At 61.6% G+C, this 10,381-nt stretch overlaps 6 protein-coding genes across 6 annotated transcripts in view; 4 read left to right on the plus strand and 2 right to left on the minus strand.

Annotated features, from left to right (window-relative positions):
- The window catches only part of GGTG_12181 (hypothetical protein), a gene marked incomplete at both ends in the record, with an annotated part of 1,299 nt that extends 766 nt beyond the window's left edge, over positions 1-533 (plus strand). The window contains one exon of the mRNA XM_009230074.1: positions 36-533. Coding sequence (XP_009228338.1) covers positions 36-533 — 498 coding nt within the window. The remainder of the gene's footprint in view (positions 1-35) is intronic.
- Positions 534-1,014: 481 nt separating this feature from the next.
- On the plus strand, positions 1,015-2,229 carry GGTG_12182 (hypothetical protein). Its single transcript, XM_009230075.1, has 2 exons — positions 1,015-1,516; positions 1,650-2,229. Exons 1-2 carry the CDS (start codon positions 1,297-1,299, stop codon positions 2,054-2,056), a joined length of 627 nt encoding a protein of 208 aa, XP_009228339.1. The 5' UTR covers positions 1,015-1,296; the 3' UTR covers positions 2,057-2,229.
- On the minus strand, positions 2,129-2,863 carry GGTG_12183 (hypothetical protein). Its single transcript, XM_009230076.1, has one exon. It carries the CDS (start codon positions 2,635-2,637, stop codon positions 2,362-2,364), a length of 276 nt encoding a protein of 91 aa, XP_009228340.1. The 5' UTR covers positions 2,638-2,863; the 3' UTR covers positions 2,129-2,361.
- A 1,246-nt stretch (positions 2,864-4,109) lies between these two features.
- Positions 4,110-6,447, plus strand: GGTG_12184 (hypothetical protein). The gene is made up of 2 exons (XM_009230077.1): positions 4,110-5,926; positions 6,001-6,447. Exon 1 carries the CDS (start codon positions 4,307-4,309, stop codon positions 5,564-5,566), a length of 1,260 nt encoding a protein of 419 aa, XP_009228341.1. The 5' UTR covers positions 4,110-4,306; the 3' UTR covers positions 5,567-5,926; positions 6,001-6,447.
- GGTG_12185 (hypothetical protein) lies at positions 6,284-7,552 on the minus strand. Its single transcript, XM_009230078.1, has 2 exons — positions 6,951-7,552; positions 6,284-6,842 (listed from the first exon to the last, which is right to left on the minus strand). Exons 1-2 carry the CDS (start codon positions 7,468-7,470, stop codon positions 6,433-6,435), a joined length of 930 nt encoding a protein of 309 aa, XP_009228342.1. The 5' UTR covers positions 7,471-7,552; the 3' UTR covers positions 6,284-6,432.
- A 114-nt stretch (positions 7,553-7,666) lies between these two features.
- On the plus strand, positions 7,667-10,291 carry GGTG_12186 (hypothetical protein). Its single transcript, XM_009230079.1, has 2 exons — positions 7,667-9,552; positions 9,652-10,291. The coding sequence occupies exons 1-2, from the start codon at positions 8,168-8,170 to the stop codon at positions 10,097-10,099; spliced, it is 1,833 nt and encodes a 610-aa protein (XP_009228343.1). The 5' UTR covers positions 7,667-8,167; the 3' UTR covers positions 10,100-10,291.
- The last annotated feature ends 90 nt before the right edge of the window (positions 10,292-10,381 follow it).

A 10,381-nucleotide genomic window follows, 5' to 3' on the forward strand; every position in this document is an offset into this window, starting at 1 on the left:
GCGTGCTGGCGCCCCCGCCGCCCTCGCGCGCCGAGCGGGCGGCCGCGGCCCGCGCCAGCCTGGCGGAGCGCGCAAAGGACCGGTGGAACCACGAGGTTTCCAATGCGGCGGGCTGGGTGCAGGGCGCGTCGGGCCCCGCGGCTGCGGCCGACAGGGTTGAGGACGCGGTCGGCAGGGCCTGGAGCCGCGCGCTCGGCGGCTCCGTCGAGCAGGCCGAGGCGGTGCTGCCGGCCGCGGGGGGGACGGTCGAGGCTGCTACCGGTGCAGACGCGTCCAGGGTGACGGTGGCCTCCATTGTTGGTAAGGCCAGGACGGCCGTCGGGGTCGCGCAGGAGAAGATCGAAGCGGCCGTGGCGACGGTCTCTGCCGCCACCGCCGCCGCACCGCCGCCGGGGGTGTCGCCAGTCGAGAGGGCGCTCCAGCAGCGGTACGAGAGCAGGGATGAGGTCTTCGCCAAGAGCGCGGCCGAGATCATCAATGAGAGGTATAGGCCAATTGATGAGAGGGACAACACGACGCTGCGTGGGCTATAGGGGATATCATGGCGTTAATATGCCTCTTTTGTTCCTATTGATATCCGCCGTTCCAGCATCCTCTAGATTCGAATCGTTTTTGGCAATGGAGGTCTGGCCAATAGACGGTAAAGCAAAACATATTTAGAAGTAAAAGAAGCCCAAGAGAGATTTCCATGCATGTTTGCCACTTTTGGCATAGATCCGCTTTGCCCAGTGGCAACCCAACCCAGATCGCACATTCATGTGTGGGTTGGGTCTTTTTTTTTGAGTCGCTCATCCTTCGCCACATGTTGAAACCAGAGAGTCCCGATGACTGTCGTGACTTGGGCTGACTGACTGATCAAGCGGGAGCACGGGTTCCTCAACCTGCCATCCTTGCCTTGGCTCGTCATCGAAACATTCCTGACTCCATTTATGCAAACTCCAACGACTATTGTTCCCGGCCCTGGTCGCTTGAAGACCCAAATCTCTCGGCTTCCTTCTCCGCCTGGGCCTTTGTGGCGGCCGCAGTGGAAAGGTTATTGGACGCAGCTGTTGATTCACCCGCATCTTTGTTACCTCGCACCCACAAAACCCACAGCGTTTCTCAACGCTCAACCCAAGCTCTCTCTCTGTCACCCGCCCGACCCCAAAAAAACTCCGCCATCAACGCCATGCATCCTGTGGCCTCTCCCGCACGCCAAATTCACCGGCTCGGCTAGACCTTCCCTCCCTTCCTTCCTCCGCGGGGATCCATCCACACCTCCTTCCCCTTCCCCTCCCCTTGCCAGTCTCCTCGGCCATGGCCCGCGACAAGTGGGAGAGGGCCAAGGAGAGGTTCACGGACTGGTTCGACTACAATTACGACCGGACTGTGCGGCGGTCGCCCGACGCCAGGTCGGCGTACGAGGAGCGGATCGAGACCCGGGAGCAGTACTGGCGGGAGCAGCAGGCGCTCAAGGTCCGCCGCCAGCTGGAGCACATGCAGCGAAAGGAGCTGGAGATCCAGAACTTCCTCGACGGTGAGACACCACAAGCTTTCACTCCTCCTCCTCACCTCCTACCGTGCGCGATTGTTTCGTCTCTATCTGTATGTGTCACTTTGTCACTGACGGCGCACACGTGATGTCATCGCGTTCCTCCCCATCCCGGCAGAAAAGCTCCCTCTTGTACCCTCGCCGACGGGGCAGAGGTCTCCGGTGCGGGACGGTAAGGGAGGCCCCGTGCGCGTGTACGTCCCGACTGGAGCCCCGGGCTCGCTGGCCGCCGCCGGACGAGGAGGACCCCACGGCTTCGGCCCCGACCACAGCAGTCGGATCCCCGCGCCACGGGGGTATTTCATGCGGCATCCTGGACGGCGGCGCCGGTACACATCCAGGCTGGGGACGCTGTCTGAGCTGGAGGAGGAAGGAGACCATGTCGATGAGGTGGGAAGCGTGGAGAAGATTCTGGAGGATTCAGACGCCGAATCCAGACCCGACGTCGAGAAAGATGGACTGCGAGCTGACAGCTATGGCAAAACCACGAGCCTCATCGTGCGGCCTCGGGAGTGCATAGTGTAGTGCCGACAGTCCAGGATCCCACAGCCACAGACGCACTTTCGCACATCCACCCATGAATACAACCAGATAATACCGGAGGAGAATATGAGCAAGTCTGGGACAGATTAATGGAATTTGTGTAATATCACCAAGGGCTAAACAAATAATCAGACAAAAAGTGAAAGCCAGATTGCGCGCTTCGCTGTTACTGAAAAACAAACGTAGACATCCACATCAACAACCGGGTATCTTGCCCTCATCCGCGTTACTGATCATAACAACCGCCTCGTCCGCCATATCTCATCCTTCCGTGTCTCGATGACACCCTAATAATGGCGGTGGCTTCCGCGGCCATCGGTGCCGTGCATCCTCCTGGTGCCCGCCGCCTTCTGGCCGGGGCGGCCAGTAAGGGAGCCCTTGAGCTTGAGGAAGGCACCGCTGATCTTGTCGCCCATGGTGGTCTTGCGCTTCTGGTGGTGAATGGGCTGGCGGCGGCCGAAGAGGCCACGGCGGCGCGTGGTAGTAGTAGTGGTGGTGGTAGTATGGTGGTGGTGGGCCGGAGCCGTGGTGTGGTGAGCGCGGCGGCGAGCGAAGAGAGGCATTTTGGTTGGTTGCTTGGTGTAAGAAGTGGGAGATGTGTGTTGTGTGAAAGTGGCTTTGGTGGAGAGTGCTTGTTTGTTTGCTTGTCTGTAGCAGTGTGATCTTGGGATAATGGACTAAATGGCGGACATGTCGGCGGGTTTATATCTTTGACGGGCTGCCTACTAGTCTATTTTCCATCCGTATCTACCTGCCTGGAGGTACCGACCTAGCTCTGACGAGCCCAACAAGCCTCACCCCAGCCCGTCTCGGAGACGATGATGGCAATAATGACATCAACTAAGATGGGCTAGGAGATGTAGCTGGAGAGGAGTCGACAGGATTGAACCAATCCCGGACTCCAGCCGCCCTCCTTGTCTGGCCTTTCTGCCGCTAGTTCTCTCTGTGCAGAGCTCAGGGGGGTCTGGATGACGGGATTGGTGGCACAGTTTGGTCTTCTGGGCCATCGGACCTGGCATTTAACAGCTTGGTGCTTGTTCCATCCTCCCCCATGTGGCTCCGTCATAACGGCGATCCGGGGTTGGCTGCAGGCAAAGGAGAAGGAACAGGGCTGGGGAGGGTGACATCATGGACGCAAGGCAAGGGCGATCCCGTATGAAACCCCTGTCCCTGGCCTTTGGACCCTGATTGTCGCCCCAATCACGCACGTGCACGGCCCCTAGGCCCCTGCACCCAAAAGCCAAGTGACGTCAGCCCCACCGTCCGTGGTGAACAGCGTTGGCGGGGCGGGGCCTTCAACCTCGTCCGAAGTCATGCAGCCACCAAAGCAGTGAACATCACCGCCTAAAGAAATAAGGAGCACAGTTTCCGCCAGTCAGCTCACCCGAAGGCCATCATGGGGGCGTCGAGAAAATGGAACACCGACGGAGCCATCGAGATTTGAACATGACACTCGGCAGCGCACGTCACCGTCGTCATACGCAAGCGTGTATTTGGGGAGAGCAGGACGAGGGAAAGATAAGGAAAGAGGGGATAGGGAAAGAGGGTTGAAAAAGTGTGTTCGGACTGCAGACCTAAACCCATCCTGGCGCGGCTTCCGTTTACCTTGTAGGGGAGGCCGTGGGATTATATCTCATTGCCGCCATGATACTCAAACCCACGCGCCCCTTCTCATCTCAGCTCCTGACTCTATCTACCTTGACGCAGACTTTGACGAGGTCGCCCAGCAGGCGAGAGGCGCATTGCCTGCCGGAGTGGCGCCGCATTGACTCACTCCGAATGTCTGAATGATACACAGGCGGGCCTGCAATTCCGTAGAGTTTTAGTTGAAGATTAATATTCGGAAGCTACGGCCGTAAGTTGCTTTACCGAAGCTACTGGCGCAGACTTTTTGGGTCCTATATTCACCGCCGGGATGTGGAGCCCGGGATGGAAATGCCATCTGGTCTCGCTCGAGGAAGGAACAAATGGCAGTTTAGCGATGGTGCCATTTCAGCCGTCTGCCTAACTCTTTGGCCGCGTGTGTCTTTGACGGCCCCTGGGCTCCACTTCTGCCTGCTGTGCTCTCATCAAAGCCACGAGGCAACACAGGCAGCAGTCGGGCTCACCCGGACGACGCGGGAAAAAAAGAAGGGAAAACAAGAAAATCTCAGGCCTGGGTGATCAATCCTCCTCCACCACCGCATCCACGACGCCTCTCAGACGCATCTGCTCCCACCATCAGCAGCACCAATGGCTTTCCGGGCGCGGGGACAGCCGCCCCCCTCGCGCGGCCACTTGCTGGACTTTAGCCAGCAGCACGAAAAGAACAGCAACGGGATGGTCCATCGCCTCAAGACGCGCATCTCCAGCTGGAAGTTGCTGTCGCGCCGCTCCAAGACCCACACGAACCTTGCCTCGCTGTGTCCAGAGACCGCCGGCGAACCGACCGACCCGGCACAGGAGCGCAGGGGAATACTGCGAACCTGCACTGCCGCTGACCTGAACATGCTCACCAGCACCTACGCTCCCCAGCCGGCCCCGAGCCCCCACGCCCACGAGATGGACGCCGAGGCGACCGCTCAGTACATGCCACAGTTCGTCTCGTCCGGTGTCGACCACGACCCGTTCGCCGACGAGGACATGTTCAACACGAGCCTGAACTCGATGCTACGGACAGAGCCGGACCTCCTAGGATCGTCGACGCCGCGCAGGTTCCTCTCGGTCCTGGAGCCCAAGCTGCCGACTGTCCGCCGCCAGAGCGTCTCCAAGGTCGAGAAGCGCTCGTCCCTGGTCAAGCAGGAATCGGGCCTCAATAGGGCATTCCTTGCACGGATGAGGTCCTCCTCCGATGCCGGGAGCTTCGTTCCGTTTGAGATTCCAGAGCGCCGCTCGTCCATTGTTTGCTTGGCCGGCTCGCAAAAGAGACAGCTTGAGGAGCAGATCTCGATCAGCAGCACAAAGAATGAGACGGCTACCCAGACTGGCGGAGCGGGTTGGCGGCTCTCTGATTCTGGACGCAGCAGTCCCAGGACTCCATCACGTCGATCGTCCATTTGCCTTCCACGACGGAGTTCGACCGCCCAGGATCTCTCTCGGCCATGCCATCAGCGCCTGAGGCCCAGACGCTCTTCTCTACAAAAGAGGACGCCTCAGCTTAATCACAAGTCAAAGAACCAGGAGCTCCGCGCCTCGTTGCCACCGTCCCCGGCTCGCTCTGATATCTCCAAGATGTCAAGTCGCTGCTCCTCCGAGACGGCCAACGAAGCCTCAACCGAGGTGGAGCGAGGGCGAAAGACGACTCAGTATGCTGAACAGAAGCTACGCCAACTTGTCTTGTCACCATCCATCCCACTACTTCTGCCGACGCCACCGTCAGAGCCCGATCTGGGCGAGACGGTATACAAGTGCTTCCCGGTAGATCTCGGGAAAAAACACCCATCCCCAACGAAGCTTGAGTGGGAGGACATCAAGCAGAAGTGGCAAATGGGTGCGAGTGTGCATGCGAACTAGCTCTGTGTCTAAGATATGTTTCGGTACGCCATCCGAAACGAGATACACCAAGTCGACGAATCCTGAACCGGCCAGGTCGGATCCCTTTGCAGATATTCCAGGCTTATCACCTCTGCCATCTCGGCTCGGACAGAAATCCCCTGAATATCAGCTGCGCATGCTGGTGTTATTCCCGAGCCACTTGGATTTGGCATATCTCGCCGTCTGCCTTAGTGGTTCACAAGTCCCATGAGATAACGGCGTCACGAAGGAACCATTTGCTTGGCTCCGCCAGACCAACAGAGCAACAGGAAGAAGAGAGTGAAGAGTGGCGGGAAAGAAAGAAAAAGAGAAAAAAAAGTACCTAGTGTTCTGGACGAGGTATGGCAAACCACCGCTTTTACACGCCCGGATGAAGCGAGACTGGCTAACGATTAATCATGTCTTGGGGACAGATTTCGAGGGCGCAGGAAGTACATCACGATCTACATGTTGGAGTATAATATGAGCCGTCAACGGCGCCACTGGCTTTCCCACTTAACCAGGCCAACTTACATACCGGAGGTTTCCTCTTTAATTTGCCTTCCATTGGAAGTTCTCTACTCAAACCTTTATTTTCTCTGAGAGACGGGCAAGATTCATGTACGAGTAGCTGAACTGCAGAGTCCACAAGGATAGCCGGACGCATGCATCGCTGAGACGGGGCCCAGAATCACGGGGCTGGTCACGGAGATGAGATGGGTAGAAGGGAATCCCTTGAAGTGGCATGGACTGGATGGGCCATAGCAACAGAGATAGTTGAAATGCGCACACACAGCCCGAGACAGAACCGACTCTAGAAAGACAAAAGACAGGTGCACGCAAACGCCCCCAGTATAAATCATAACTCATGCGCCATTGGCAGGAGGCGGCGGCGGCGGCGCCCATCCGCTCGACAGGTTGTAGGCGATGAGGCGCAGCTCCTCCTCGGAGAAGCCGAGGGCGTCCCTGGCGTAGGCGCGGAGCCCGTCGCCGCCGTCGCCGCCGCCGCCGCCGCCGCCGTCGCCCGGGAGGTGCTCGCGGTCGACGGCGGCGAGGAAGGCGCGCCAGCTCCCGGGCCTCAGGCTGGCGAGGTTGTGTAGGCCCGGGTCGTCGGTGGTGGCGGCGCCAGACCCCTTCATCAGGAAGCCGAGCAGCATCTCGCGCGCGGGCTCGGTGCCGACGCGGGACAGCAGGTAGTCCAGCTCCACCAGGGCCGGGTCCTGGCCGGCCAGGGAAGCTATCAGGCCCGAGAGCACGCCGGTCCGGTCGCGGCCGGCTGGGGGGTGGTGGTGGTGAGAGTGAGTTTTTAGCACAAGGGCTGCTTGCTATCAGAAGAACAGTGGCGCATGAGCGAGGGCCAGGGAGGGGGGGACGGCTGGCTCACCAGTGCAGTGGAACAGAAACGGCTCCTCGGGGCTGTCGCGGATGTGCTCGAGCACGGACCGGAACGGGTCGCGGTAGACGCGCAGCACGTCGAGGTACATGTCTGCGTAGCCGCGGGCGCCGTCGCCGTCGACAAAGGCGGCCAGCTCCACCGTGGCCTCCTTCTCCTCGGTGGGCGCCCACGTGTTGCGCGCGCCGGGCACGTCCGGGTCCGGGGCCGCGGCGCGCTCCCCTTGGGACCGGAGGTCGAAGATGCGGCGCACGCCCAGTCGGCCGGCCAGCAGGGCGGCGCCGTCGGGCGTCAGGCGCTCGAGGGAGCCGGAGCGGAAGGCGAAGCCCGGGCGTAGCTGGTTGGTGGAGGAGGAGGAGGGGGAGGGGACGAGGCCCAGGTCGCGGGTGTTGAAGGTGCCGGGCACGTGGACGAAGGGGCTGCTGCCGAGGGCTGGGAGGAGGTCGGCGGCGAGGATGGGCTCGCGCACGTCTGTGAGGGCGAGGGCGGCGAGTTGGTCTGGGGTTGGCATGGTGGCGGTTTGGTTGGATGTTGTGGTGATGCAGGGTGTTGTAAGTGGATGAGTGGGTGGGGTGGCTTGTCAGTAGGTCGAGATGGTACAAAAGGTATGGACAGTATAAAGGCCCGCATGCCAGGTACCAAATGCTTGACAAAAAGAGGGGGCGCTAGGCGCTGATGGAGGGAAGCTCAGAGTGGGGGAGCTCCTCGGTCCTCGCATGCCACAGCCCGTGACAGGGAGCAATTCCATGCTCGCCCCCACGAACTAATCGATGAGGTGAGATGAAGGATGAACAATATGGGATTGATGAGATGGCAGGATGTGTCCAGCGTCTTATTATCTTGTTACCGATAAGAGCCACAAATACACACCCAGCCGCTCTGGCAGATACGAACGATCCTGTCTCGAGCAGCCCTACTAAACCCTTCACAACAAACAATTCCACACTTCTTTTCCCCCGCACGTCTGCAGGTGTGGCAGCACCGCCGGCCTGCGCTAGGCTACATCCGCGTGGCTGCCGTGGGCTGCTACCCTCCTGCACTGGCTTGAGTATAAATCGGGTCCGTCTCCGTCGCACGAGCAGCATGTGTTCACAACATGGGTTCACGCCTGTTGGCAACCCGCCAACAAACAACCCTCCCCTAGCCCAGTCCAGTTCCCAAACCTCGACGACAGCGACGACGGACGGACAGCAGCAGCAGCAGCAGCCATGGCCGTCCCGCTCATCGTCTACCTGGCCGCAGCCGCCGTCGTGTACGGCGTGGTCAAGCTGGTGCGCACGCGGCTCTTCTACCGCAACCTGCCCAAGCCGCCGGGCCACAGCCTCCTCTGGGGCCACCTCAAGCTGTTCGGCGAGATATCCAAAAAGTTCCCGCCCAACGTGCACCCCATGGTGGTGGTGACGTACATGCGGCGGGCCTACGACCTGCCCGAGGTCTTCTACATCGACATGTGGCCGGCCGGCCCGCCCATCATGGCCTGCTGCTCGCCCGACGCGGCGGCCCAGGTGACGCAGGTGCAGGTGCTGGGCAAGCACCCCTTCAACGCCGTGGTGCTGGACCCGCTCGTCGGCACCGACTCCATCCCCGTCGTCGACGGGCCCCGCTGGAAGTTCCTGCACCGCATGATCGCCCCGGCCTTCAAGCCCGCAAACGCCCGCGCCCTCGTCGGCACCGCCGCGGGGCAGGGGCTCGTCTTCGCCCGGGACGTCCTGGCCCCGCTCGCCGCCGCCGCCGACGCCTTCTCCATGGAGGCGGCCGTCTCGCGCCTCGTCTTCGAGGTCATCGCCCGCTCGCTCATGGGCGTCCCCTTCGACTCGCAGCGCGACGGGCCGCGCGGGCTCGACCGGCCGTCGACCGTCGACGACCAGCTCGCCGTGCTGGAGAGCCGCCGCAAGTCTGACGACGCGGACGAGACATCCGCCGCCGCCTGGGAGGACGAGCAGAAGCGGTCCATGCTGGCCGACATCCAGTTCCCGCCGCTGGCGCAGCAGGTCGAGACGGCGTGGCTCGCCAACCCCTTACGCCGCCTGCGCCTACGCTCGGCCCGGCTCGCGGCCCTGCGCCGGTCGGGCGCGTGGATCCGCCGCCGCACGCTGGCGCGGTACCGCGAGGTGCGCGACCAGGGCCTCGTCGTGCCCGAGACGGTGCTGGACAGCTGCCTGATGGAGCGCGTCGCCCTCGAGAAGGAAGCCGCCGCCTCCGCCTCCTCCTCCTCCTCTGGCAAGGCTCAAGCAGCAGCAGCGACGTCGACTCCTCCCCCACCGCCGCCCGTGTGCCCGCTGCCCCAAGACGAGAGCTGGCTGCACCTGTTCGAGACCAACATGCGCGCCCTCTTCTTCGGCGCCCAGGGCACCACGACCGACACGCTCTGCTTCGTCTACATGATGCTGTCGTGCTACCCGGCCGTCATGGCCCGCGTGCGCGCCGAGCACGACGCCGTCTGCGGCGCGACGCCCGGCACCATCGACGACGCCGCCCGCCTGCTGCGCGACGAGCCGCACCGCACCGCCGAGCTGGCCTACACGACGGCCGTCATCAAGGAGACGCTGCGCATGTTCCCCGTCGGCTTTGTCGTGCGCCACGACGACAAGAAGTGAGTGTGGTGGGGTGTGTGGCCCAGAGAGAGAGAGAGAAAGAAAGAGTATGTGTGTGTGCTCTGGCTGACCGACATCAACCCCACAACAAAACACAGCGCCGACGGCCTCATGGAGATCAACGGCAAAAAGTACCCCACAAAGGGCCAGATGGTGACGCCGGCCACGCACACGGTCCACCACGACCCGGCCGCCTACCCGGACCCCATGACCTTCCGCCCGGAACGCTGGCTGTCGTCGTCGGCCGACGGCGACCCGCCGCCGCCTCCGCGCAACGCCTTCCGCGCCTTTGAGCGCGGGCCCCGCGCCTGCATGGGCCGCGAGGTGGCCATGGACGAGATGCGCGCCGTGCTGCTGCTGACGGCCCGCTGGTTCGACTTTGAGACGGCCGGGCCCGGCGCCAACGCCAAGCCGCGCGTGCCAGAGGTCACCACGCTCGACGCCGACACCCCCCTGGGCGACTGGGCCTTCCAGGAGCTCATCATGGAGGCCAGACCCCGCGGGGGAGCCATGATGCGCGTGAGCCGGACCGAGAGGCCGTTGTGAGGTTTGGGCGTGTGTGTGTGTGTGTGTGTCTTGATCGGGTCGGCACGAGCATAGGGAGAGTGGACGTGGGAAGAAGAACAATGTCTCAAGGCGTATAAAGAAATGACGAGAAAATTGATTATTCTATGACCATGTACAGCGTTGTAGTAACCCGACGTACCCTCCCATGCCTAGGGTATGAGGCAAGCCACGCCACGCCTGGGTCTCGTCCCGTCTTTTTCACGACAAGTTTCCCGTTTCTCTCAGGCCCTCCTTTCTTTTTTTTTTTTTTTNTTTTTTTTT

This window comes from Gaeumannomyces tritici (genome assembly GCF_000145635.1).
Source record: "Gaeumannomyces tritici R3-111a-1 unplaced genomic scaffold supercont2.8, whole genome shotgun sequence".
Classification (NCBI taxonomy): Eukaryota; Fungi; Ascomycota; class Sordariomycetes; order Magnaporthales; family Magnaporthaceae; genus Gaeumannomyces; species Gaeumannomyces tritici.

What these genes read in the sequence shown, in the direction of transcription:
- GGTG_12182 (XM_009230075.1), top strand. Translation starts at nt 1,297, where the DNA reads ATGGCCCGCGACAAGTGGGAGAGGGCCAAGGAGAGGTTCACGGACTGG. An exon ending in GATCCAGAACTTCCTCGACG is followed by an intron (nt 1,517 to 1,649) that starts GTGAGACACCAC and finishes CCATCCCGGCAG; the next exon opens with AAAAGCTCCCTCTTGTACCC.
- GGTG_12183 (XM_009230076.1), bottom strand. Translation starts at nt 2,637, where the DNA reads ATGCCTCTCTTCGCTCGCCGCCGCGCTCACCACACCACGGCTCCGGCC.
- GGTG_12184 (XM_009230077.1), top strand. Translation starts at nt 4,307, where the DNA reads ATGGCTTTCCGGGCGCGGGGACAGCCGCCCCCCTCGCGCGGCCACTTG.
- GGTG_12185 (XM_009230078.1), bottom strand. Translation starts at nt 7,470, where the DNA reads ATGCCAACCCCAGACCAACTCGCCGCCCTCGCCCTCACAGACGTGCGC. An exon ending in GTTTCTGTTCCACTGCACTG is followed by an intron (nt 6,843 to 6,950) that starts GTGAGCCAGCCG and finishes ACCACCCCCCAG; the next exon opens with CCGGCCGCGACCGGACCGGC.
- GGTG_12186 (XM_009230079.1), top strand. Translation starts at nt 8,168, where the DNA reads ATGGCCGTCCCGCTCATCGTCTACCTGGCCGCAGCCGCCGTCGTGTAC. An exon ending in GTGCGCCACGACGACAAGAA is followed by an intron (nt 9,553 to 9,651) that starts GTGAGTGTGGTG and finishes AACAAAACACAG; the next exon opens with CGCCGACGGCCTCATGGAGA.